Source organism: Opisthocomus hoazin, chromosome 4, assembly GCF_030867145.1.
Source record: "Opisthocomus hoazin isolate bOpiHoa1 chromosome 4, bOpiHoa1.hap1, whole genome shotgun sequence".
NCBI lineage: Eukaryota > Metazoa > Chordata > Aves > Opisthocomiformes > Opisthocomidae > Opisthocomus > Opisthocomus hoazin.
In genome coordinates this window covers 28,052,918-28,080,737 of record NC_134417.1, presented here as the reverse complement: position 1 = coordinate 28,080,737, position 27,820 = coordinate 28,052,918, and the positions used below count along the sequence as shown (strand labels likewise).

General features: G+C 47.1%; 3 protein-coding genes across 5 annotated transcripts in view; 2 read left to right on the top strand and 1 right to left on the bottom strand.

The window, feature by feature from the left end:
* KCNAB1 (potassium voltage-gated channel subfamily A regulatory beta subunit 1) overlaps positions 1-8,456 on the top strand; it is a 57,798-nt gene extending 49,342 nt beyond the window's left edge. Inside the window, exons 9-14 of the mRNA XM_009942380.2 lie at positions 1,817-1,902; positions 2,175-2,295; positions 3,579-3,673; positions 5,046-5,166; positions 6,154-6,242; positions 6,917-8,456. Of these exons, the coding sequence (XP_009940682.1) occupies positions 1,817-1,902; positions 2,175-2,295; positions 3,579-3,673; positions 5,046-5,166; positions 6,154-6,242; positions 6,917-7,006 (602 nt within the window). The 3' untranslated portion in view covers positions 7,007-8,456. The remainder of the gene's footprint in view (positions 1-1,816; positions 1,903-2,174; positions 2,296-3,578; positions 3,674-5,045; positions 5,167-6,153; positions 6,243-6,916) is intronic.
* A 2,491-nt stretch (positions 8,457-10,947) lies between these two features.
* SSR3 (signal sequence receptor subunit 3) lies at positions 10,948-14,499 on the bottom strand. The gene is made up of 5 exons (XM_075418428.1): positions 14,304-14,499; positions 13,801-13,927; positions 13,274-13,372; positions 12,202-12,333; positions 10,948-11,499 (listed from the first exon to the last, which is right to left on the bottom strand). The coding sequence occupies exons 1-5, from the start codon at positions 14,440-14,442 to the stop codon at positions 11,433-11,435; spliced, it is 564 nt and encodes a 187-aa protein (XP_075274543.1). The 5' UTR covers positions 14,443-14,499; the 3' UTR covers positions 10,948-11,432.
* A 20-nt stretch (positions 14,500-14,519) lies between these two features.
* The window catches only part of TIPARP (TCDD inducible poly(ADP-ribose) polymerase), a 44,655-nt gene continuing 31,354 nt past the window's right edge, over positions 14,520-27,820 (top strand). The window contains exons 1-3 of one of the 3 annotated variants that reach the window (XM_075418424.1): positions 14,520-14,944; positions 15,226-15,371; positions 17,411-17,489. The gene's annotated coding sequence lies outside the window, so the exon portion shown is untranslated. Of the gene's footprint in view, positions 15,372-17,410; positions 17,490-27,820 lie in introns of all 3 variants that reach the window. The other 2 variants (XM_075418423.1, XM_075418422.1) reach the window with 2 other exon arrangements.

Below are 27,820 nucleotides of genomic sequence, written 5' to 3'. Positions count from 1 at the left end.
TGAGGCCCTGGCCCAGGCTGCCCAGAGAAGCTGTGGCTGCCCCCTCCCTGGCAGGGCTCAAGGCCAGGTTGGATGGAGCTCTGAGCACCCTGGGCTGGTGGAAGATGTCCCTGCTCATGGCAGGGGGGTTGGAACCAGATGATCTGTAAGGTCCCTTCCAGCCCAAACCATTCTACAATTCTATGAAAAACCTCCTCAAGCCCACGTTTCCCTCAGGAGGAACTCTCCCTGCTTGATGGGAAGGCAGAAGCCCGGCGCAAGAGGCACGGTGTCTCTTGTACAGCTCTCTGAGGTTATAAGTGGAGACTTCATCATTGTTAGCTGCTTGTCGCTGCCTGCAGAAGAAATCTCACAATAACATCAAGATTGGCAGTGTAATCTCCCCTCTGCCAAGCTCCTTATTTTTTCTTTCCATAAATAGGACGAGAATCCTCCTGATATAAACGGCAGCTCGTCTTGATCCTGAGACAGCGGTGCCCAGAGTCATTGTCCAAGGAACGGCTGACATGCTCAGGGATTTGAGAGACGCGCAGGGCTTCTCCACACAGCCCTGCGTCTGACCAGAGCAGTTCCACCATAACTTAAGGGGTCAGAAAGTCATCGTGTAGATGTCGAGTACGGGTTCCTTGCTGCTTTCCCAAGGAAAGAGCACGCTGAGACGTGGCAGCGCCTGCTGACCGCGAGGCCACCGGCAGCGGTGACTAAGTACTATTTTCTTCTCCTTCTCGGAGCGAGTTTCGCCCGCTTTTGTCCGCTTCGATGATGTGCTGTTAGCGGCCGGTGCGGTGCCAGGGCCCTGGCAGCCATTGCTCCGCTCCTCAGGAGCAACCAGGGCAGTAATTTGGTCTTTCACGGTTGCTTGTGAGGACGGTGTCCCCGGGGATGCAGACCCCGCCAGTCCCCAGAGCCTCCCACCCCGGGGACCCCGCTCCATCCCCGGCTCCCCTGCCGCAGCGATGCGATGGGTCCTGCCTTGGCCCCCCGCTATGCTGGGTACCCAGCTGGCTGCTCCCAGCGAGAAATCAGGCTTGAAAAGGAGTCGCAAACAGTAAGCGGGGGCTATTTTCTTTCTAGTATCAACGAGGCACCTATCAGGCTCTGTAACCTTTTGGGTAACCACGAGGGATGGACAAATTTTCTGCTTTTCTTGCAAACTGAAGTTTATGGTGGGTTTTGCCCCCACACACGAGAAAGCAGTGCTGCTCAGCCGAGGTCTGATGGATGGGAATTACAGATCCTGCCCTGGCGTGTGCAGCCTTGCAGGCTTCCATCTTATAACGCAGACGGATGAGGTCCACGGGACTGCTGCGCTAAGGAGCTGCGCTGGGTTTTGCGGAGGTGCTGCCTGCCCCTGCGGCAAGGCCCTCGGTGCAGCAGGGTGCAGTCACCCGGCTCTGTCACTTTACCCCCCGGCATCCGAATATTCCTAGTGAAAGAAGGAGGACCTAATACATGCTTTTAGTAAGTAAATCTTAAAATTTAAAATTTTTAAAATTTTTTAAATAATTTTAATTTTTTAGTGCTTTTTTCAACTGTGCTGCCCTCTTGTGTTAAATTTTACAAGAAATACTATCACAAGGCGGTGGTAGGCAACAGCCAGTTGGTAAAAGCCGGTTGCGAGTCTTTACGTTCACACTGTTGACCCTTCATCCACACTCCAGCAAGAGAACGCAGCAGAAGCGGTGCTTGATGCAAAGCTGCTCAGGCTCGTCGGCACGCTTGGCATTTAGAAGTGGCTTTGGGAGGATTTGGTGCTGAAAATGGCCCTCGGTGCAGTGCTCATACTCTTTTTTTTTTTTTTCACCCACTCCTTTAGAAATTGTCCGAGCGATGACGCACGTCATAAATCAAGGCATGGCGATGTACTGGGGGACGTCGCGCTGGAGCGCTATGGAGATCATGGTAAGGTCGATTCCCGGGAGAGTGTGGCCGCGTGGTAATTCTGCTCCCAGGCTGCAGAGCCTGCTGGAAGCCCCACTGGGAGCGGAGCCCCAAGCGTGGGGCTGGGGACCTTTGCGCTTTACTCCATCCAGCATCTTTTCACCTAAAATAACCTGAAAACCGAAGGGATAGGGAGGCTTGAGTTCATTGGCTCCTCTGCGCTCCAGGAGTGTTGGCTGGTAGGTTATGTTTTACTTAATAAAGTATTTCATCTACTGATCTCTCTTCTCCAGGAAGCCTACTCCGTAGCCAGACAGTTTAACATGATACCGCCCGTGTGCGAACAGGCCGAATACCATCTCTTCCAAAGGGAGAAAGTGGAGGTTCAGCTGCCAGAATTATATCACAAAATCGGTGAGTCCTCCCCTGGATCTGCACGGGACAGACAAGTATCTATGTGAGACCTTGCTGTGCCTCTGAGAGAAATAGGTGTTAATTGCCATGGCTGGAGGCCCTTGCAGTAGGGCTTTTGATGAATAAGCTAGTTGGTGTCTTCCAGGAAAGAAGTGTCTTCCTTCCTTCCCTCAAGGGCATCAGCAGCACCTTCCTGGAAGACACCGACTGAACATCAATACAAACAAGCAGCAATCATTTTCTTTTTTTTTTTTTAATTATTATTTTTTACATTTTAATTTTTTTTTATATATTTTATTTTTATTTATTCTTGCTTGAGTGTACCCTCAGCAAGTTTGCTGATGACACAAAACTGGGAGGGGTGGTGGATACACCGGCAGGCTGTGCTGCCATTCACTGAGAGCTGGACAGTTGGGCAGAGAGGAACCTGATGGAGTTCAACAAGGGCAAGGGCAAGGTCCTGCACCTCAGGGGGAACAACCCCAGGCACCAGTACAGGCTGGGGCGGACCTGCTGGAGAGCAGCTCTGTGGAGAGGGACCTGGGTGTGCTGGTGGGTGACAAGGTGACCATGAGCCAGCAGCGTGCCCTGGGTGCCAAGAAGGCCAATGGGATCCTGGGGTGCATCAAGAGGAGTGTGGGCAGCAGGGCGAGGGAGGTTCTCCTCCCCCTCTGCTCTGCCCTGGGGAGGCCCCATCTGCAGTGCTGTGTCCAGTGCTGGGCTCCCCAGTTCAAGAAAGATGAGGAGCTACTGGAGAGAGTCCAGCGCAGGGCTATCAGGATGATGAGGGGACTGGAGCATCTCTCCTGCGAGGAGAGGCTGAGGGAGCTGGGCTTGTTCAGCCTAGAGAAGAGAAGGCCGAGAGGGGACCTTAGAAATGCCTCTAAATATCTGCAGGGTGGGGGTCAGGAGGACAGGGCCAGACTCTTTCCAGTGGTGCCCAGCGACAGGACAAGGGGCAACGGGCACAAAGTGAAGCAGAGAAAGTTCCAGCTGAACATGAGGAAGAACTTCTTCCCTCTGAGGGTGACGGAGCCCTGGCCCAGGCTGCCCAGGGAGGCTGTGGAGTCTCCTTCTCTGGAGATATTCCAGCCCCGCCTGGACGCGGTGCTGTTGCAGCCTGCTGTGGGTGACCCTACTTCGGCAGGGGGTTGGGCTGGGTGACCCACAGAGGTCCCTTCCAACCCCGACCATTCTGTGATTTTTCAACTGAAAGTCCTATTTTTGCTGCAAGTCTGATTTCTCCCAGTCCCCTGCAATCTCCTCCTCTGGTTTCTCTGCAGGGGTCGGAGCAATGACGTGGTCTCCCCTAGCCTGCGGGATCATCTCAGGGAAGTACGGCAACGGGGTCCCTGAAAGCTCAAGGGCTGCACTAAAGGTATTTCTTCCGTTGCACGGTTGAGAAAAGTAGATGTGCTGTTTTTGTGGGGGCAGGAGAATAACAACGGGAAAGCAGATCCCTCGCGAGCAGGCTGGCCTGTGTGCTGCTGTGTTGGTAGCTCAGCTCGGTTTCTCCGGCAACCGCACTCCAAAGTGCGGGAGAATCGGGGTTGTAAAGAGCTGACGGCTGCTCTCCGGTTGCCGGGCTCTGCAGCAGGATGCTGTCACCACCCATGAGTTGCCTGGACATTGGCAATGAGGAGGCACAAGCCTGGGGTTTCTGCTGTGCTGATGTTCCCAGCTATGATGATCGATACAGCTGCGGTGACTTCAAACCCTCTGCACCACGGGCGGCGGGTCAAAAGGGCTTGGGCATTGTTTTTCTGCCCACCTTTCTCAGGGCGGAAGCCCAGCGCCCTGTGAAACCGGGGCGTCCTGAGGGGTCCTGCCCTCTGCCCAACAGGGTTACCGTTGCCATGGCACCACAGTGCTTGGTTTCTCCCATGATGGTCCTGATTTTATTCTCGCTGGGGGGTATGGGGTCTCCTCCCATACCGTGCCTGCGGCAGGCATATTGTTTAACGGTTTGAAAAAGAGCAGAGCATTAAAATGCCACGGACTTGGGAACAACCCCACCAAGATGGTACTTGAGGCTCTATCAGCTGATGGGCAGGAGCCAAGGCCATCTGACGAGCGCCAGCGGACTGAAGTACGTCCCCGTGCTGGTTTTTGCTCGGCTCGGTGCGTTTGAAAGGAAAGGTGCAGTCTGCGCTGACTTGCTTACAGAGGGCAGCGTTCTCAAATGGGGGATTTCACTGCGTTTGTGATTTATATTTTCTTGGAAATAAAATATATTATCAGTGTTTGGTAAAAGCTATCTAAGAAGACACCATTGCAGAGAGGGATCCAAATCAAATCCATGAGCGAAGCAGAACCAACTTTCAAGTTGGGAGAACTGAAATCTCAGCTTCATTTAATTCATTTACCAACCTTCAACGGTGATAGTAAAACTTGAATAAGATCAGGTGTTCTCATATTGTTGGGGCTGGGGTATCAAAATCTTCTCAAGTTGATTAATATTTAATTTTTTTCTACTCTGTGATGGGATCCAGTGGTTCCCTTTCAGTTTTCGGTTTCCAGACCGAGTCCATCAGTTGCATCAAGTCAGAAAGACACAGATGTAGGCTCTCACAGGAGACACATCCTGGTCCTGTCATGATTGCTTTGGGTGGCAAAGCACTGTGTTACTCAGCCTCAATTACCTTCTGGGTTGGATTTGACTTCTTTTTATGAGGGGTTTGTAACTTCCTGAAGCGCTACATTTTGGAAGATTAAAGCTAACAGTCCACTGCAATGTCCTTCACCTCCAGTGCTACCAGTGGCTGAAAGAGAAGATCATCAGTGAGGAGGGCAGGAAGCAGCAGGTGAAGCTGAAAGACCTGTCGCCCATCGCCGAGCGCCTCGGCTGCACGCTGCCTCAGCTCGCCGTCGGTAGGTGACGGGGGAACAAAGGTCCCTGCGCCTTCGCTGCCATCACTAACGCATCGCGTCCTCCTAGTGCAAAGGGGCTGACAGGAAGGATGGAGAGGGGCTTTTCACAAGGGGGTGCAGTGATAGGACATGGGGGAACGGCTCTAAACTAAAAGAGAGCAGATTTAGATGAGATATGAGGAAGAAATTCTTCCCCATGAGGGCGGTGAGGCCCTGGCCCAGGCTGCCCAGAGAAGCTGTGGCTGCCCCCTCACTGGCAGGGTTCAAGGCCAGGTTGGATGGAGCTCTGAGCACCCTGGTCTGGTGGAAGATGTCCCTGCTCATGGCAGGGGGGTTGGAACCGGATGATCTTTAAGGTCCCTTCCAACCCAAACCATTCTATGATTCTATTCAAACAGGACAAAGGATGGCTTTGCCTTTGTGTGTATCTATAGATCTATTTTTTTATTTAAAATATTTAAGTGATTAGTTACTATCAGGAATTATAGAACAAAATGCCAGAAACACAGAAAGAATCCTTAAAATGAAGCTGAACTGACTGGTGAGTCTTAAGTGCAGCTGGAGCATACGCGCAGACATGAGCGAACGCTGCTTCTCAAAAAGAGAGGGTTTTTTAAATAATCATCTTCTCTTTGCACTGCTGAGAGCCAAGGCTGACAATACCACGCACACCTGTTGGAAAAATGATCCCCGATTCACATAGCCAAGAGGTGAATCCGTGAGATTCGTGACAGGGAAAAATCAAACCCTGCAATGAAGCCCACTGCTGCACCAGGGGCAGGTGGGATGCTGGAAGATCTGCTAGATAGTTTAACTGGTCCGTGCATCATCTTCCTGGCCATGCCGGAGGAGCTCAGTAGAGGCTGTGACAAACAATGTTGTTGAGATTTTTCAGACAGAGATAGAAGCTCTGACAAACGTTAGGGTCTGGAGTAACGCTGTGTTGTGAAGCCCATGTTCCTGATCATCTTGTGACTTTATTCCCAGCATGGTGCCTGAGAAATGAGGGGGTGAGCTCTGTCCTTCTCGGATCTTCCAACCCAGAGCAGCTGATCGAGAACCTCGGAGCCATACAGGTAAGTGCAGGTGGTGGTGGCACCTCAGCAGAGGTGGGGATCTGGCCACGGCCCCGCTCCCTGTGGGGGTAACACCAGCAGACATTGGGACTGGTGCCCTCCTGCTCCCAATGTAGTTTTAATACCTGGTGTTTTGTTTCACACATCTTCCAGTTCTAGTTACGCACGTTCACGAGGCAAACCTACGGCACGTCGCCATGACTTGCCCCCATGTGTGGTAGCTTTAGGGTTTGATTTCAGCCATGTCCAGCAACAAGAGGGTGGCATCAGCAGGTTGAACGTACCTGAAGAAGCAAGCGACCCCATTCTAGCACGTGTGGTGGCATCTTCTGCACGAAGTCTTCCGCAGGGCACATGTCCCTTGCCCCCACCCTAATTATTCTCTCTTGCTTTGCACAAACAAGAGCTTCCTCTCATGCTTTTGCCACCAGCTTGCTTTCCGCCACAGCCGAGGAATATTGTGCATATGGAGTTTAGGAGCACCTCTGTGATTCTCTGACAGGGTAAAGATACTGCAGTAGTTTTTCCTTTAAGGGACAAAGGTATTAGATGAACGTTTAAATACGTGTCACACAAAAACCCAGAGGAAACATTATTTGATAAAATCTAGATTTAAATTTGGAAAAAACCTTTCATGGAAGCTCGATCAAACACCAGTTTTCTTCCACCCCTAGGTCCTTCCAAAGATGACATCCCATATTGTAAACGAAATAGATAATATCCTGGGAAATAAGCCCTACAGCAAGAAGGACTACAGATCGTAATGCAATGCATGAATTACCCGGACTGCATGGTTTAAAAAGTGCTCTGTACAGAAGTACAGCCCCGAATTAGTATCCGGTCATGAGAATCATTCAGCAGCTTGCTGCTCGGTGTCTGCCGTCACTGGATCCTTCGAGATGTGTGCTGTCGCTACTACTCTGCAGTGAAATTCAAAAGCACAGTTGATCTCTCTTCTAACCAAGAATGACCTTGTATTTTCTTACCTTCGACTGAATTCATTAATTTTTACTTTACTCTTAGCACCTCATGCTTGTGCTGCGAAAAACACCTGTAAAGCAAAAAATAATTTCTAACATTCAGGTACTTGGTAACTAAAGAAGGATGTACAGCTCTATTTTTTCAACGAAGAAAAGCCAGATACAACTCAAGGTTTTCATAAAACCACATTTGGGAAATCTCAAGTTTCTTCAGGTTAACAGACAGAAGGGGCAAGCTCAAATTTTCCATTTTCTTTTTTATGCTGAATATACGCTTTAGATTTTGTTTGTAGTTGAATAAAGGATGTAAGACAGAGAATTAGTTAGAAATTAGATAGTTCAGCTCCTAGCTATACAATTATTTCGGCTGTGGAGTGCTCCTGGGAAGTATTCCTGAGTACAAGCCAGAAGAGCACAGTTAGCAAACCCACGCGCGTATATCAGGTTAACAAAAACAATGGCTGTTTGCAAAATTCTAATTCTACATCAATTTTCAACCAAGAAAGCCATGATAAAATATTGGGGGTTTGCAGCTGTAGAAACCTGCCTCTACTTCTGCCTGCTTGTAGACATAGCTATTGCAAATTTCAACGTTCAGGGGCTTTTAAGGATATAGAAACTTATATATAACTTATAGCTGCTGAAAAATATCAGAAAAAAATCAGGTACGTACTCTGGTTGAAGGTCACATTTGCTTTAACGGGTTCTGAAATCAGGCATAAGTAAATGCATAGTATTTTTAAGACACATGTTAAATAGGGAGAGTTTTTTTTGTGAGCGTTTCATCCCTCTACAGGAGTCGATAGTAAGCCCTTTGTATCTTTATTTGCCCATCTTCAGCTCCACCTCATACTTTAACCACGAGCTTGCTTTGTAAAACGCACCGATGGTTTCAGTAAGTACTCACTGGTACCGACTGGTGCACTTTGGGCGCACACTTCCTGAGGGTACCGCTACGGACGGTGTTTGTAGGGCCCTCGTACTCCCGTCCCCCCAGCCCCCGGGGAGCTGCAGAGCGCGTGCAGCCTCCGTGGGCAGGCACCAACACTTGAGTTGTCATCTCCTGTGTCTAATCCTACGAGCTATGGTATGTGTAGATGAACTTAGCCGCTGTATATCCAGAAACGCAGTCTGACCTTTGACTTCTGCTTGGAGACAATAAAAGCATTTCGTGCATCTAATTTTATACTTAGAGACCTGTTACTAAGAGCGAGACTGATTTTGAAACAGCAAGGGTTTACGTTCAAAGCTGGGTATGTATCCTTCAAAAATGGGTATGTATCGTTCAAAACTGGGTAGGTACCGTTCCCCAGGGAAACACGGCTCTCCAGCTGCACCCGTGCCGGGCAAGGGGCGATGCCCTCGGCCCGTGGAGTGGGTCCGGCCGGGGAGCGAGGGGCTGGGCTGGCCGCGCAGCTGGGAGAAGGTATTGCTGGAAGCCAGGCTCTGAAGGCAGGCGGACATCAGGCGTATGCAACGTTCCGGCCTGAAATAAACACAACGTGAACGCCCTCCCGGCAGTTCGCTGCACTCCTGCGGCAGTTCCGTCACCGCTCGCCCCCCCGGTGTTACTGTCACCGCTCCGTGCCACGTCCCCTAACTTTGAGGTATTAGCTGTGAAAATTGACTACTTAAGTACTTCTAAAACCCACTTTGTGCGCGGCACAAAGGCTTCGGCCGTTATACCATTAACAGCTTCGTTACTTTAACAATATAATTCTTTTCCCAGTAGCAGACTAGCCCCTTTTCTTACCTCCAGAGATACAACTTAATGTTCTCGCTTCCCTCCTCAGATACATGGGAATCCAACAATGTATTAAAAATACATTAATTCCCTTTTTTAATTGAAAACTAGATGGCATTGTCCCTTACTTAGAGCAAAAGCCAAAGCGTTATCTTGCTGAACACCGAGGGCAACGGAACACCAAGCAGCAGCCCAGCTTTGGGCTACCCTCCAGCCTTACACTGAAGAAACCGGGTTCAGCTTGTAGTGGGAATTGCAAGGGGAATGAAAAACACCCCAACCAAACTCAAAACAAAAATCCAAGCAAATAGCAACACCACCACCCCCCTCCCAAGCGCTTCTCTGTGAAGGAATCCACCAAAGACTAGGCTTTCTGTAGAAAATCCACCCGCCCACCCACTCACCCACTTTTGTTTCAGGCTGTCAGTGCTGCAAAGTTCTCTCCCCAGAAAAATTCTGACGCGCGCTACGCTCCAGGCCCCAGCAACTGCCACTACCAAAAACCTCAGGTAAGATGAAAAGCTGTGAATAAAAGACTTGGCAAACCGACAGCAACAGCAGAAGGAAGCGCTGCTGCAAACCTCGTTTCTCGAGACTGCAGGCTGCCTGGAAAACCGACCTGCCACCTCCCGCAGCGCCCGCCCGGGCCGTCGTACCCCTGCCGAGGCTGACAGGTAAAAGCAGTACTAGTGCTGCCTGCTCACGGGTCTGCGTTTCAGCACCGTGCCCTTTCGGTGGGAGCCCAGCAAATGGCCAGGGAGCAGCAGAACAGCAACCGGTAAGTGCCGCTGCTTATGGAGCGGTCAGCTTGGCCTCATCTTTGATGCTGACCATTTATAAAAGGTGGCTAGGCTTTTGCTAAAATGCTAAACAGACTAAAACACATACAAATTATATCCTTTATAACACATGATAGGCTAAGGAAAGTAAAATCATGCAAGGCAGGCACCAGCAATATGCAAAGTCTCCTTTCAGCAGCAAATAAGCAGGCAGTAGCGATAAAGAAAAATCCACGTACTTTGAGGGAAAACAATCCAACTGATGTGGAGAGTGTTAAAATGACCAACCAGAGAAGTAACTCCAATGGCAGCTCTAAAGTGCGCCACATCCACCGGACTTCTCACAGCGTAAGCACGTGAATAGTATTACTTCTACCGGGAAGCAAAGTAAAAGCAAATCATGCTGCGGAGAGTTGAGACTGAAGACCCCATCTCACCCCCAACCCCACCGGACTCTGCAGAGAGCAGTGCTACAACGGTCAGCTGGCGCTGGGTGACCAGGTAATAGCTTTGCGAGCCTCTCCTGGTCACATCTGTCAGAAATAGCAAATTTAGAAACTCCGCGTACTCCAGGGCCAGCCAGATACACTGTCTCCTGCACTTCAGAACTTTCATTTCCCATAAGCACAAAACTTATTGATTAGCAAAGTAATTGTTACATTAAATCTTATTATGAGCTTTCTTTCTTCCCTGTTTAGGACTGCAAGTCTGTAATGGACTTACAATCGGTAACTTCTGCATTAGAACGCCATTAACAGTAGCAGAGTTTAGCATTTAATGTAACAGCTGCTTTACTGATAGCACGGAAAAAAAAGGAAAAGGATTACCTGATAAACTCATTACAAAAGCCAGCTAAAGCATTTTTATTAAGCTGTGCCAGCAAAACCAGCAGTTTGGGTTTTTTTATTTACGACTTTAGAGAAAAATGAGAAAAAAAAAAGAAGTACATTCAAACCACACCCAAAGCACTTTTCTAGAAGGTTTAGGTTTTTGTCCTGGCTTAAATTTACTCAAAAATGAGGAGCATTTCCCATGAAAACAGCCCACATGCTAACCTGTAGAAGTTGTTAACAGCTAGCTTGCAAGCTAACTTGCTAACCTGCAGAAGTTTCTTCTAGAAGTGGAGAGTTGACAAACCTGCACACACTGCTTGCCCATGACAATACCCATTTTTTTAAAAATTAAGAATGGAAATACAGGAATGAAATGACCAAAAAACCGACTTTTTATTAAGACTTTTAAAGTTACAATGATAAATGGTGGATTGTCACTTTTTACGACCAGGGAGTCTGGCTCTTACACCAGTCACCACACGCACAGGGGTTCATTCTGCCACAGGTGTCAAGGGCAGGTGCTGCTGCGTAGCAGTCCCGTGGGGGGGTCCTGCGTAACAGCCAGCAGCACCACCACACCTCTGCAGTGCTTCGGAATGCTTGTGTTTGGTAGCTGCTCACACACTATTCCCTTTCATTGCCAAGTGAAAAAATTAATTCAGTTATTGAATAATACTGTGTAAAGATAACAAAAGTAATTATAATTCACTTGGTTTGGATTTGAACCCTCCCCCCCCATACCCTCAAACAGTCACGGTATAAAAAAAAAAAAAAAGTATTTCTATCCCACCCTTGAACTTTTGCACGGCAGCTGAACCCTCCCACAGATAACAACTGGCGTGGGGTTTTCCTGTCTACTTGGATCCTGTAGATAGCAGAGCAATCAGTCCAGATGAAGCACTTATAGAAAGAATATAGTTTCTGTAGGGAAAAGGTTAAGGACAGATGCTTGTAAAGATGCCACTTCTTTTGTACAGAACATTTAGTAGCAGTTTAATGAAAAACAAGGGATTGAAACGGCCTTCCTCTGTAGTTTTCACATTGCAACACCGTAAGCTGAAATACAGCTTAGAATCAGGACCTCAGCAGGACACTGAAATGTATTTAATTTCAAAATTAAGACATGCATGAAGTTCAGCCTGTTCTCTTAGAAGTGTTTATAAATACAGTTAAACACAGAAGGTCTTTAATTAACCCATGTGGCCCTGCTTGGCAGTACTTATTTACTGAAGTAACAATTTCACTTGTGAAGTCAGTGAAACTGAACAATCCTGTAACGCAAGAGCACCTGGCAACGACCACCGACACAGGGTTTCTGTAAGAACAGGAGCTGCCTCCTCATTCCACGGTTACAACCGAAATGGCCAAGCCGTAAGAGCTGCTGCGTATCGTCCAAGTGACAGTCTCAAACATCTCGTGCCAGACGTTAAACTTTTACATGATTGGGAGATTTTTTTTTTTGTTTTCATATTTTTACGCTCCAGTGTTTCTAAGCTGAGATGTACTACAATGAACTGCACATATCAACAGGGTAATCTCACACCCCACGTGAGAAATACAGCTGCTACTGACAACAAGTAGGCACAGGGCTCTGGCTGGTGCAAGCGTGGCAATAAAGGATACACAGTGGGGTTGAAGTTCTTCAGCACAAAAAACGAAGCAATGATGACCAAGACCAGAAAGAGAGTATTGTTGTAGAAGATGGAAAAAGTTGTTGCTTCGTAGTCTGCCACCTCATTTTTCTTCCACAGAATTCTAGGAACAAGCAGAGACATTGTTTCAGGCATATTTAAGCCACTGCGCAGCCTGGCGCACCCACTGTTACGAAGTGACCGACAGCCAGCGGTGCAGTAAACCATGTCCTGCTGCTCTTGTCACAGCCAGCTTCTCAAAGACAGCAAGAGCTACCAGTGAACTTATTAATTAAAGACAAAAGCCTGTATATACGACACACTTGCGCACTTCAGTGACTAACGGTTGTATTCCTACCAGGCACATCAAACCCAGCCCTTTGTAAGTAATGCTTTTTGTGAGCCTGTACCTGTTGGCTGCTCCCAGGTTGCCCAGCAACTAGCAGGGACGACAGGGCTTTTTGCTCCAGAGAGCTGCCAGGCCATCAACTCACAGCTCGTACAGTCCTATGGGCACCGGCTCTAACACCAAGCGCTTCCTGACACACTCGCTGGGCACAGCTGGACACTACCATGAGCCATTTAATGGGATATCTGCATAACAAGTTATAACTGTGAGGGGTAACGAGCACAACCAGCTATTAGCAGCGCAGTTGAGCAGCACACGGAAATGCCACTCGGAGGCACCTCGCATGCTGCTATGCAAAATACATTGTGCCAGCCTGTCCCTCAGAAAAGGAGCTTTTCTTCTTTCCAAAGACAGCTGTGATGCTGACTCTCCAGAGTTGTCAGAAGGCCTGTACAGTAACTGTTTTGCTTTGAAGCTCCAGGACTGAGAGGTTGCCTTACAGGACCTTACTGATAAAGGTCTTAATGTCTGAGCCCTTCCATTGATAACTCGCCTCCAAAAGGCTTTACAGATGAACAAAGAGCTGACAGTGCAGCTTCTACTTACCAGAACACAGAAAAACCCAACAGCGAAGCAGCAGTCCCTAACATCCTACCTAGAGCCTTGGAGATACCAGGCCGTATTACAACAAGGGAGAGAGAGCAGAGAGGATTACCTTTCGTCCTTCTCCTTCCGAGACATCTTCCTGTTGTCTGCCTCGGACAGCTTGCGAGTAACTTCTTTGGAAACAGCATCTTCTCTTTTCTGTGCTACTCTGTAAGAAACACCATTTATCGTAAAAATTGAAAAATGGAAAAAACCACCAACCTCAGGATTGTAGGAAATTGTATTTACAGCGAAGAATAAAACGCAGCCAAGACACTGAACAGTTTTGCCCAGCTGAAGCGACAGCGAGTAATAACCAAATTACAAAAAGCATCAGCCAGATATAGTCTGTGGCAATCCCCACTGAGAACGAAGATGGTTTCGCTATTTCATCGGACTCTTAGCTGACAAGACCAGCTGACTCCATAATTACAAGAGAGATGACAGAAACCCCCTAGAAGATACTTCTGTGTAATTTAGTTTTTTGCTAACATTTCAGACACTTTTATTCATTAAAAAAAAAAAAAAATGTTGTAAATGCTGGGCTTGTTAAATTATTTAATAATAAATTCTACTTCGAACAGCCACCAAACTTACTTGTGTTTGAGAACAAACTTGACGTTCTTATACGCAAAAGCCACTAGGTAGGTACTGATGAGGGTCATCACACTGTACAGGACTGCAGACTGGACGAGATCCATATGCCATATCCGCCAGTAAAGCCCTTCAAACAAAAAAAGACGTTTCGAGACGTGTTTTTCTCCAAGAAAAACGCCCCCGACGCAGCTCCCGAGCTCTACCCAAGCCGTCCCTGGGAAATCACTTGGGAAGGGGAGAAGGGAAGGCTTCGAGCTGCGTTAAACCGCACCGTGGCAGGGAGAAAACCGCTCTGCCCGCGGCGGAGGAGCCGCAGGAGGCCGCGCCGGGGCCCGCACAGACATGTCAGGGCTACGCCTCCAGCCCCGCCAACCCCGGCGGGGACCGGCTGCCAGGCCGGCACGGAGGCAGCCGGGCTCATCCCGCCGGCGCTCGGCCCAAAGCCGGCCAGGCCCAGCGCGGCCTAGGCCCAACTCCCCCCCCGAGCCCTCCCCGCCGCTCACAGATGGGGATGGCCGAGACGATGAAGGCGTTGCCGAAGAATAGCGCGGAAGACTTGGCGGAGAGGTTGCGGCTGAAGTCCTGCAGCAACAGATCCTCCTCCGACTGCTGCCGCCCGCCCGGGCCGCCCTTGGGAGCCATAGCGGGACGCCGGCCCTGCCACCGTCAGCATGCAGGGCCACTTCCGGGGCGGGGGCACTTCCGGGGCGGGGCCTCCCCTCAGCGCTTCCGCCGGGCGGGGACTTCCCGCCGCTACTCCCAGGCCTGAGGCAGCTGAGGCCGTTATGGCCGTTAGAGCCGTTACAGCCGTTATGGCCGTCCCTGCCCCACGGGGCCCGGAGCCCGCCCGCCCATGGCTGAGGCCAGCGAGCCCTCCGGGGGACCGCCGGGGCCGGCTCGGGGCAGGTGTGAGGCTCCGCGGCGGAGCGGCCTGTTGCCCCCGCTGCTAACCGGGGAGCGAACCCCCGAGCTCCAGCTCTCTGCCCCCGCCCGGGGGGTTCAACGCTCCGTTCGCGGGGGGCCGGAGGGTGACACGGCGCTGGGGACGCTGGCGCGGCCGGGGCCCTCCGCGTCTCGTGGGACAGCGCTTTTTCCTCAGTATTTCCAACGTTTCTGAGGAAACAAACTGCGTGTCTAAATTATGGTAATCAGAGCGTTTTCCCCCTGGTTACTAATACTCTTGCTTGCAGGATAAGATGTGAGGTGCGTGCAGTGAGGAAGCGCTAGCTGGAAATGGAAGTTATATGGTCAAAACTTGTAATTCGTTATGCTAGAGATCTATAAAACCTTTAAATGCATTCAGACTCTGCTGTTTGACCTTGTAATAATTTTCCCCAGACCAAACAGAGTGAATTTTCATGATGGAAAGCGTGCTGAACGTAGCGTGGTAGCAGAATGATAGTGCTATTGCCATATTGTCTACAGGCAACTATGGGAGTTGCACGTCTGCCAGCGAGGCCTTCCTTCTTGGCTTGGGAATACACCCATGGCAGGGATTCCCAGGCTGGGTTAGCCGACACGTCAGCCCATCGGATGCAGCGCGGGAGCTCTGAGCACCAGCAGAAACACACGTGAGTACCAACAACAGCCCTGCCTCTGTGCAGAAAGCTGGCTCACCACTGCCCACTGCCACAGCCGAGGACCCAGACTTCCCCTCATCTGCCCCTGCTCCTCATCCTGCGGGCAGCGGGCCCTGCCTGTGGTCAGGAGAAATCAGAGTCACAGAATGGTCAGGGTTGGAAGAGCCCTCTGTGGGTCACCCAGCCCAACCCCCTGCCGAAGCAGGGTCACCCAGAGCAGGCTGCACAGCACCGCGTCCAGGCGGGTCTGGAATATCTCCAGAGAAGGAGACTCCACAGCCTCCCTGGGCAGCCTGGGCCAGGCCAGCCTAGATATTAGCTTGGACGTTGTCCGTCATGGATGCCTTTAGTGCTGCTGAGCAGCTGGTGATGGCTCCCACACCTCATCAGATGATAATACTCTTTGAGCTGTGTTTTCTCAATTTCTAAATATTTCTGTGGCTGTCTTAAAATGGAAAAAAAAACAAACCCCAAATTAAAATTGGTTTAAAAATAATAAGGAAATTTTTAAACGAAATAATCTCAGTAATTTCCACAGAGAAAATTATCAGAGATGTTTTAGTGAACTGTTATTTCAAGCACCTGAAGATGATATATTATATACCATATATTATTACATATTTCACTGGACTTGCAAAATTGCCTGACTTTCACTTCTTTTTTTCTGAGTATCTGTTATATGAAACACATGGATACCTCTTCCTTCTAATGTCTCTGTTCCTTGTGCCCCGCACCTCGGGGTTATATTGGCCTATTCTGGAGTGGCTTCAGCGATTTCTGGCTTCCGCTGGCGGGAGGTGCCGTTTGCCCCTTCGGCGGTGGTCTGGAATCTGTACAGAGGGTGGTACTCCAGCAGAAGTGGAGCTCAGTCTCGGTTTCTGTGTAAAACACGTTAAAACTAAATGTGTAGCAGGCAGCATCACTATTTGATCCATGTTACCAGTCATAAGAATTTTCTTATTAAAGAACATTCTTAGAGTTGTATAAAGTAGTTAGAAACCGTGGGAAAGATCAAGATTGTTTCAAGATTCAGATGTAATCTTTGAGTCTGTTCCTGCACAGATTTCTTCCTTCCGCTCATCTGGGTAAACTTGTTTAGTGTTGTGGTGGAATGTAATTAAGTCTAACTTTTTGTTCTTGGTTTGGGTTTACACGGAAAGGATGCTATCGTTTGGGAACAAGATCTGCCTGGTGACCATCTGTCTCTCCCTTAAGATGAAGTATGGCATTGTTTTAGGCAGTGGAATGAGGAAAGATTTTCTTGAAAAAACAAATGAGCACTTTGCTTTTTTAAAACTCCTGGCCCCGGCAAACTGTAGCTTGAAGCGGAACGCTCCTGATTTGAAGTATGTCATAGCTGCTTCCTCAAAAATAAATGAGGCCACCGATTTCTGTCAAAACAATTCAAGTTTTTGTTGAAGTGCCTAAATCTGGGTTGTGCTGACTGCATCTTGTCTGAATCCTCAATCAGAAGCCATTGGGAACATAAGGCATCAGTATCAGACAGTGGCTCCATGGCCCAAAAGCAAAAGTTTTCCTGATAATAGAAATATTCATGCTGTTATTTTGCAGTTTATGAAGTATGTTCTTGACCAAATTTCTTCCTAAAACACAGAAGTAGTCATAAATATTCTGGAAATAAAAGGATTATCTTTACTGCTCTTGCTTTTTCTCCAAATCTAAACTGGACCAAGCTCAAAATTTTAAATGGGGGCAGCAGTATTTCCCAGTAGGATTTGTTTTGTCTACTTTATTGTTGCCACTTAGCTGTGCAAAGTATAGACTCCAAAGCACATTTGTGTCAGATTGAAAAGTAGAATCTTCAAAGCACATGATTAGCAGTAAGTCTGCTCTTTGGTACGGTTTTGTTTTTCATCTTCTGTGCTGATATGAATCTTAATGTCCAAAGGTCTAAGAATGGTTTTCATGAATATCACTATCTTACAAAAAGACAAAGCAAACCCTAATGAGTCCATAATTTCGTACTAGGAGTTGTTCAGTTGATTAATTTGTGCCATCTCTTCCTTTAGGTGTCAGAATCCTTGAAGAATCCCTAGTGTGCAGAAGGGGAAATTCCTGTAAGGCAGCACAGGCAGGGAGCAACCTCAGGTGGGTCAAGAACAGTACCAGAAAGCTGCTGTTGTGGCTCTTCCCGTCACCGTAACAGTGCCAGGAACAGGTGCCCTAGGCCTGAAGAGCCTTTGTAGCTCCAGTAGCAAAGAGCAGGGCAGTGATACGGAGTTGTTCTGGCCCGATCACAGTTCCTTTTCTCCTGCGTGCCTGCAGCAGGTCGGTGCAGGAATACCTAGGCTGTACACGGGGTGGGAGGACTTCAGCGTTTAGAGGGTGGATGCCAGAGATGATACAGCCAACAGTCTTGAACATCTTGATTATTACTGGTCATTGGTTAGTAACTTTCTGAACATCTGTTTATTTCTCTCTCTCTCTCCCTCTTTTTATTTCTGCATTCCATTGAATTAATATATTCCGGAATCTTGTGTAGCAGTTCTTTCAAACCACATTTGCTGTGTTTCGTCATGTTGCGTACGGTGACCTTTCTGTCAGGTTCTGATTACACTTGGCCAGCTATGCCTAAACCCTTGGGAACACACACGGATTGTTTCTGCGAGTAAGGCTTCTCAACAGCGCTGAAGATTCTGCGTTGCTTTGAGCTATGGTTCTTTCTTGGCATAGCTCTGCTGAAAAGATTACAAGCTCTTACAGCCGGATAGTTAATACAGTCCTTCTAATCTAATTCAAAGGCTTTTGATAAATGGTTTTTAGCTTGAAAATCCTGTGGAAAGAAACTCCCTTGAGATTAATACATTGTGTGTGAACAGACCAAATAGGACCATGTTTGCTGTCATCCACTGTTAATATGAGGACATTCCAGTATTCCATATGGCTAAGTGCATTGCTCTGGCATTAGTTACCGTGGTAGCTGACATCTTGTTAAACAGAAGTATTCTTAAAAACCTTCAGACAGAAATGTGTCTTTTTCAGGATGGTGATTGCTATCGCATTCCACCAGTAACAACTGTATCAAAAAGAAATACTGACTGGCAAGAATCCACTCCGAGTGCCACAGCAAATAATATTTGTGATTAAAATACATGTCACCCCAGCGGTGATTATAGCTGATCTCTGTGGTGGTGTACAACTCGTGTTCGAAAACGTAACGTAGGAACATTCTGTGCTGTGTGGAATTACAGTGCACACCCTTAATATCGCTGTAACAAAACAAATGTTCTCAGCATGGACTTTGATATGCCCTCTCTGTTCTTTGCTTTTATAACATTAGTTTGTCAGAGTAAATCTTCAGAGATACAGTGAAGAGAGAGCTGATATTTTAAAATTCTTCATTTCAGCCGGTTATGGAATGTAAGACAGCAATGAGTCCAGCTGTCTTTCAGAAAAGGAGTCTCGCTGCTTTGATGTTGTCTCCAGATGCCTGCACGTGTCTTTTCCAATAGTGCCAGTGTGTATGTTCTGTTATACTTGGGGGTGTGTATATTTTCCTCTTTTTAAGTTAGTCTGAAAAGGATATTGTGCCTTTGGCCTTGTGTCAGTGTTTACCCTGGATTTGATGTTTTACTGTGGAGTTGAAGCATCTGTGCAGTCTCTTGCAGCTTTTTCAGTTCTTTATCTATGTGCTAGTACCATGTGGATTTTAGTTTAAATCATACCACAGCCAGAAGTATGATCCCACTCGTAGGAAAATACCTTTTTATTTTCCATATGCAACTACATTGTGAACCTACATCCAAAGCTAAAGCATAAACTTGGCTGACCTTGCAGCCATTAATTTTGCTGCCTGCTTACCAACCATTCTGGTTTCGTTTGCTTCTTTAAAGGGGTTTTTGTTAAGCACAGAAGCACTATCTATTACTTGCTTTCGGTGACCTTTTCACTGCGAGGTCCTCTGGGGGCAATCACTTCCTTTTGCCCTTATTTCATTGTTCTAGCTGAACCATTTCACTTCACATATGTGGAAGACCTCCGTCTAATCTGTTGTTTTAACTTAAGTAGTTCATTGAAATTGAGAACATTTCCTAATAGTGTAGATACAGCCTAAAAAGTTCATGACTGAGACTTAATCTTCAGCTGTCTATTGCAGTTCTCGGGGGAAATTGTGTATTCTCGTTCTGGCTAGAAGAAATCTGGACAGATTTCTTTCCATGTTGTTTCTTACATTCCCCCTCCTCCTCCCCAGCACTTGTTAGTTGGGAAATAAATTCCATAGTTTTGAAAACTGCTAGGTTTTCACATTCACATCTAAATCTGAATTCAAACTAACTTTCTCAATGGCATTTGTTGCAGAGTCAGTGGACTAAACTGTGTCCAAGAATTGAATTAGAACAGAGCAAAAGCTTCTCTGTAGTTAAGATCGAAAAGCCCTGCTTTGTTTAAAATCGAACTCTTCTAATATTCTGAAATCCCCATGTTTACTTGGATGTATTGAAATTTATCATGCAGTAAGGGATTAGTGTTCCGAGTTTTGGATCAGCTGCTAGGGCATTGTTGACATACAAAAGAAAAGCTGCCTCTGAATAAACAAGCATGATGCTCATAAATTGAGCAGCTTCTGCTATCTTTGTGTGAGCTAGGGGGGTGAGAGGCTTTCCAGTTCTTCTCTGTGTGCTGGGCTTTTTTTGAAGCATTCTGTGGTGTCTGATGTTTAAAATTGGAGGCAGAATCTGGCTGTGTTCTTTTTCAGCCAGAGGAGTTCCTCGGAGTGGCTTAGAGTGTAGCCTCCAAAAGAGCACAGCTGGAGGGGCAGTCTGGGGGTTGGTAAGGAGCGACACTGCCTCGAACCAGTGCGGTTTCCAGACACGGTTTTGCAGGATATCTTTCTTATCTGGGTGTGAATTCGGGAAGAATTTGTGACTCTGTAAGGGGAGGAGAATGTCTGAACTATCCTTCTCTGTGTTAGGAGCAGGGAAGACAGTTATAATAAGCATCCATTTGAACAGAATAGAGTATGTTATCCGGTGCTGTTGCTTCATGAGCTGTTCTGGTTTACCTTCCGAGGACATTGCATCAAAATAATGGATTGCTATGTTCACCTTTAATTTCTAAAAGCTGGAACTTGCTGGATTTCTGTGACACTTGCTGTATCTGAAGTGAGCTCTGTGTAGCATATGTGACCCATTTTTGGTGTCTTGAAATGGTCTCATCTGCTCCAGTTTCCTCCTTTAGCATTTTAAAAGTTTTGGTTGTTAGGCTCTTCTGCGTGCAGACCAGATGAATGTAATAACGTCTGTAAGTCGCTGGTTTCCTCGGCATTTATCCCAGATAGAGCAGGGAACTGACCGCACTTTTTAAAAGCAATATTGAATGCAGTATTTGGAAAATAACTAAAGTCTACACGCAAGAAAGAACCCAATATTCAATATCTGGGGCATCTGTTTCTCAAACATCAAGGTCTGGTTCCCTCGTTGCTTTGAGATCTGCAGGCGTATCCTGCAGATAATCCACATAAAAGCTTCTGAAAACAGGAAATGAAAAATTACGGTGTTTTATTTCATCGTTTTGCATATCTTTCACTTTTTATTCTGGTCAAGCACAAAATCGCCTGTTTTGAGTCCTGGGGAGGTTTGTGCCGACTGACGCGGCATGTGTATGCTTTCCAGCCAGCTGTGATCCCAGGATAGCAGTCAAGCCATTTGTTGTGCAGAGGCCGCTGAGGAGCTGTGACTCGCGTCTGCTCAGGAGAACTCTCGATGGGCGTGCCACCTGGTGTGGAGGTACTGCAAGCTTTCTTACAGTTCACACCTGCCTTTTGTGATGTGGTGGAGACATAGAGGGTGAAAGTGAGCCTGGAAGCTGTGTCACAGAATCACAGAATCACAGGGGGTTGGCAGGGACCTCTGTGGGTCACCCAGCCCAACCCCCTGCCGAAGCAGGGTCACCCAGAGCAGGCTGCACAGCACTGCGTCCAGGCGGGGCTGGAATATCTCCAGAGAAGGAGACTCCACAGCCTCCCTGGGCAGCCTGGGCCAGTGCTACGTCACCCTCAGAGTGAAGAAGTTCTTCCTCGTGTTCAGCTGGAACTTTCTCTGCTCCAGTTTGTGCCCGTTGCCCCTTGTCCTGTCACTGGGCACCACTGGAAAGAGTCTGGCCCCATCCTCTTGACACCCACCCTGCAGATATTTGTAAGCATATATTAGGTCCCCTCTCTGCCTTTTCTTCTCCAGGCTGAACAAGCCCAGCTATGCTTCAGCAGAAGGGCTGAGCTAGGAGAGACCGAGGAGGTTGAATGAATGAACCTGTAATGCATGCAGAGCTACCAAATTGTATGAGTGGAAGACAACTGGTAGGCGGCAGGACAGCAAAATTTGCGAAGGGTGTGACTTGAGGCAGTGAAGCACGGGTGTAGGGCCCAGGTTTGTTGCTGCCTGTTAGGCCCATCCATTTAGTTGCTGCCTGTGATTATGTATTTAGGCAGAAAGGATGCCAGGCAATCAGAAACAATAATTTTAGTGTGGGATAGTCAGCTTGTGTCTCTTTAACAGCACACAGATTATAAGCAGTTCACTTGTAGTCCCCACGCTAGGGATATGTCAGGTGATCTGCAGTGGGATTATGCGGGTCCAGTTCAGCATCCAGAATCCCGGTTAGTGGGAGGAAGTCAGCCAGATGGGATTTCTGAGTCTGAAATGTGTCATCCTGGCACCCACGCACCTGCTACTGCTCCATCCTTTAGCGCTGTAGGAGAATCTCGTGGTGGTTGGTGTCACTCTCCACCTGCGAGTTATCTTGGGGGTTTCCCATTCCTGCAGCCTTGAATTCAGCAAATGTCTTCTGGACATTTTAAGCTATAATGCGTAGTCAGAAGAGTTGGCCATCCATGTGCTGATGGTCCCTAAAACGCTAGAGTAAGGAGGATGAACTAGAAACTGAAGTATCGCATGAAAAGTGTGTGAATGAGGGAATAAGGGGGGTAATTCTGACTGCTTAATCTTCTGAGTGGTTATTTGTAATCATTAACACGGACTAGCCTTGCACATTGCAAACATTTGAACTCATCATGGTAACATCCATTTCACTCTAATGGTCTGTACAGAATGAAGTACATAGGAGTCACATCCAGCCAGCTTTAGGTAATGGTTGAGCTCAGTTGTAGGTAATAAAAAATCTGGAGAGAAGAAGAAATCTGATTAATGCTAATACTGAGGATTCTGTGAGAGTCAGGCTGGGAGCAGCACTGAGAAGGGCGTCACTTCCTAACTGGGGCAGAAAGCTCTCGCAGGGTATCTGTTGCAAGGAAGCAAGGTCCAGGTATGTGCAGGTGTGCTCCACAGCAGCGGTGTATCCAGGGAGACTGCTGAGGAGCTCGACCTAATGAGTAGCACAGGAGCCAGGCTGTTGTAGCTTAACCAGGCAGCTGACTTTGTGTACCAAGGTAGGCAGCAATCCCTCTGAGTGAGAGTGGAGCTGGAGCCAGCCATCAGGCCAGCTTAGCAGCTCGGGTTGTTTACATTTTTTTTAAACATACTCTTGAATTTCAGGCTGGTGAAGGGTGGCAGCTTGACAGCTCTGGCGAGCCTTTACCCACGCAGCAGGCAGAGCGAAGGCAACGCAAGCTTCCCCTGGAGCATACCCCCTCCGACCTGCCCACCTGCCAAGCCTCTTGAGCCAGGAAAATGCCTCTGAGCAGCGGGTGGGGAGCCGACCCCCGACCCCTGCAGGCCTTGGCATCTCCCCACCGCTTGCTCTGTAAGCAACAAACTGAAATTTGAAGACAACCGGTGCAATCGTGATGTTTATAAAGGATTGACAGCAGACAGGTATCAAATAAACCACCAGGTTGTCAACACACTTAGGAGTGGAGGCTTTAAATGAAGGCAGCTCTGTGTCATTGCTAGAATTTTCCAGTTTTCCTGAAGGTTTTTATTTATCGAGCCATTCTAGGTACAAATTAACTTGCCCTGCCTCCTGATTGTTATTAACTCTAGAAGAAGCTGAGGTTTGAAGGGTTCATGGTTTACCCTGCTAGAAAGGTGTAACTCGGTGCTGCGGTGTTTTCCAGCAGCACTCCCGAGAGCATCGTGATGGCTGTCCCTGCGTTTCCGAAGTAACCAGGTAACATTCTGTGACAGCCGCTCGCTCCCCCCTCGTCTTCCTCCCCAGCGGGATGGGGAGGAGCAGTGGACAAAAGGGGAAACTCATGGGTTGAGATAAAGACAGTTTAATAAGACAACAAAGGAAATACTACAACTACTAATGATAATAATGAATATGCAAAACTAACTGTATACAATACAATTTTCTCACCCTGTGACAACTGAGTTGCAGCCAGTTCCCGCGCAGCGATTGCGGAACCCGGAACTTGGATTTTGCAAATTTTGTAAAATTCATGAAAACAACCAAACTCCTGGAAATGTATGAACTCCCGGATGAGAAAGGATCTGAGCTCACGAAAAAGAGTCCTGCCCCAGGGCCAGCCCCCATGCATAAGCTGAGCATGACGTCCACGGTACGGAATATTTCCATGGCCAACTAGGTCAGGCTGCCTGGCAGTGCTCCCTCCCAGCTTCTGCACACCTGCTCATCAGCTGAACATGGGACACTGGAAAAAGTCCGTGATTTCTCAGCAACAACTAAAACCATCAGTGTTATCAACATTCTTATCGTACTGAATCCAAAACAGCAGCTACTGGGAGGAAAATCAACTCTGTCCCAGCCAGAACCAGGACACAGGCTAACTATGGACGGCCACTCAGGTGTCTGCAGTGGTCTAGTTCTTCTCCACGTTGGGTCTGCTGAGCTTAATGTAAAGCCCATGTTATGGGGAAGCAGTTCAGAACTTCTGTGGTGCAGCTGTACGGAGCTGCTCTTAGCAGCAGCGTAACTGCGTGCCTGCGGTGATCTTGAGCATGGTGTGGATTTGAGCGAGCTCTGGATAGAATTCATTCAGGCTCGTTTATTTCATGCCATATTGGTATAGATTGGAGATTAATCCGTCCACAGAAGACAGAATTAGCTTTGTGTTTTCTGGCTAGACTCAACCTGGGCTTATATGTTAGATGAAATCCTTCCAAGTTATGTTTTTTTCCTAATTTAAAAAACCTTAGGAAATGTAAAAGAAAAAGATCTTCATGAACAGAATTAATATAGCAAGGCAGTGTCCTGCACCCTTCTGGAATGCTGAATTTGCCAGCAGACAGATTGCTGAATTCTGCAAATAAAGCATTTATAGTCTACTCCCACACAATAATTCTTCCGTAAAAGGAATAATCTTTCAGATGCGTATTCTCATTCTAAGACGTACAGCAGAGCATCTCTCCTACTCACAGTCACTTCAGGCTATTTCGGACAAAGAACATCTGCTGAACACAGCAATCATTTTGCTGTTTTCTGCCTGATACCGTCTAACACTGTGGTTTTATTTATGTGTTCTGCAGACCGTATCCATCCGGCTGCTCACAATATCCACAGCAGGGAGGCTTTGGGAGCCAGCGCTGAGACAAACTGTGGGCCGTATGGTACTCAGGGAAGACATGCGGGGTGTCTAAAGCAGCGTGTGCGTCCCTTCGAGCTGGTTGCCTACATCTGTGTTAGGCAAAAGGAGGGACTTGCCCCATTTTCTTCCAGGTGGTTTTGTATCGTTACTCAGGGTTAGAACTTTACTGTGTTGCTACAGCTGACCTGGAACTATGCGTAGCCCACTGGATGCACGTGGCATGATTGTGAATCGTTTTCATGATTATTGCCATTTTCAGGAGGCACAATGAATTTGGAGGATTTGAACATTAACAGTATTTCCTGAGCTTCAGATTTTTGTTCTTCATCTCCTGCATCTTAGAAGAAAAATGTTACGCTGAATTTAGTGTTAATTTCTTCCGTTCATTTATTTTATTTTTAACTTAAGATGTGAATCCTGCTGTTTTCCCTCGCAGTTTGAATCCTGCAGAGCTTGGGAGAAAGGACAGTCAAATTTGTGATACCTCTCCCTTTTATATTGTAAGACTTGGCCTTTGCAAGGGACGTCTGCTGAGATCTTCATTCACACCTTCAATTTTTCAAGAGTGTTGGAGGTCTTTGTAGAATCAGTGTTTTACTGAATAACTAAAGCTCTAATGAAGGTTTGCTACAGTGAGCAGCTCTTGGCTGGTCTTTCATGTGTGAAATATTATGGTACTGTTACCTTCCAGGTGTCCCTTTAGAATTTGTTGGAATTTTTGCTTGAAGAATGGATGTTATTTGCATCTAGGTAGTAAACTACCTGTATGTTAGATAAAACTAGCTGTTAATTCTAGAACTGTTTAAATTTTAGTTGGCCAACACTGCGTTATAAAGAAATGTTCCCGTTCTGTCTAGTTGAAATAGGAGTTAGCCTAATGAAGTAAAAACAAAGCGCTGCCATCCACACATTGCTGCTCACCTCGTGGCGGGATCCATCTGTTCCAGTGTCGTCAGCATTTTAGAATTAACCTTCAAAGAATCTCAGAAGTTACATGTATTACATGAATCAGTCTGTGTTGCTCCTGTTAGTTCAGGGTGCCCGGTGAGCGCTGCCTTGGCTGTAGCTAAATCTACATGGCGTATACTGATCTGAGAGAGTTCCACGAGAGGGTGCACCAGTTCAGCAAAACCCCATACAAACCAAACGAGCGTGTCTGTCAGGTTATAACTCCTGTGTCTACATCGCCTTCCAAATTGGATGGATGCTTTAATCAGTTCCGTGTCCCAGAGCGTCTCTCCAGTCGGTGAGAGGTACGGAATGGACACGTGAACCTCTGCGGGTGAGCAAGCCAGGAAGTTTGCTTTTGAGCAAGAGGCACCGATTCCAGGAGTCCCGCTCACGCTGATGGCAGGCTGTCTTCAGACTCCAGTCACAAAATGCTGTCTAGACTTGCGGAGTCTTTTAGTATACCGAAATGTGTTACCTGTTCCTAATTTATGCCTGACACCCTGCAAGTGCTCACTACATACATTTTAAGAATAAGGTTTTCGATTATTTTTTTTTTTCAGTTTTGAAGCATCATTAATTTTCCTGTCCAACTGGTACAACACTGGATAGTACAGCTGCAGAAGAAAACTCCGTCTAGAAAGGCGACTTCTTGAGAGGCTGATGACTTGAGTATGACTGCTACAATTTTTTTCTGTTTCTGTTTTGTGATGAAATTATTTCTTGTTTCATATGCTAGACGGGAACTCTTAGTAATGCTTCAGCTTAAGTTGTATAGTGTTACTGTAGTGATCCACTAAAAGCATTAAAGTGTTGTGCTGTCTGCGTAGGCCAAAGTTCTAGGTCCATTCCTCTAAGACTGCAGCCCTAGGGCAGTAAGAGATTTCTGCAGAAATGATTAACAGATTTCCAGGAAAAGGGCCCGCTTTTGAATCATGCATTCCCTGTCCAAATACACGAAGCATAAATCACTTATAGCGATAAGATTATCTGATAGTCAGCGAAATAACTGAAAGTGTGGTGATATTCATATGTGTAATGTATGATTATCTTTTTTCTGAGAAATGCTGGTTCTGCCAAACTTTCAGGTATATTAAATAAGAGAGATAGAATGGTGTGCTTTTAAAACTTTTAATTACGGGTACAAGATGTTAAAATCAGGTGACTTTGAGACCAAGGAAATTACTATTTTTTGTTTCTGCTAGCTGCAAATGTAAAAGATGGATCTGGATTCATTTACTAATATTGAGAAGTTGGAACTACTCTAGTCCAGATACTTTTCTTTTGAGCAGTGTGAAAGAGAAGAATACGAAGTTTTACTAAAAAATCACCACCACACCGTGAATATGACATTTAACTAGCATGAAGATTTTTATTTTAAAGACTACAAACTAGCCACCCTCTCTTCCGTTTACACCAGTTCTAGATTATCACGTCTAAGCAGATGAGGTTGGTTGGTTTTCTTTTACTTGCTTGTGGACAGTACCAGAAGAATAATCTGTGTTTATATTTTTCTTAAAAACATCATGGTTTTAGGTCATTGCTGTCCTCCCAAGAGCCAAATGCATCTACCAGGCAGATGTACAATACTGCTAAGATTCCTGGCCGAAGCCAATAGCAGTAGGGCTCAAGGAGGAATAGTAATTACTATAGTTATTTACTTGCTGGACATTTTGCTCTGAATATAATGGCATTTTCAGAAGCAAGTCTTCATTCTGACAGTATGTGGAAGTCAGCCATTTTTAAAAACATAGCTAGACAACACAGTTGCCCCCCCTCTGTGCCCCGCAGCAAAGCGGGGTCCCAGCTTCTTTGCTAGGCTCTGGCATGAAGTGTTTGCCGGTCACCAGCCGTCCTCCTGCTGACCCAAAGTTACACGTACCAGGCTGGCCAAAGCTCGGTCAATGGTGAGCCTTTCCAGTGGAGGGAGACTTTAATTAATAGAAAATTTCATCTTGGCATGTTTGGACCTTGACATTTCTGCCCTGCTAATCTTCCGGAGAGACCAAAGCGAGATGTAGCCCAG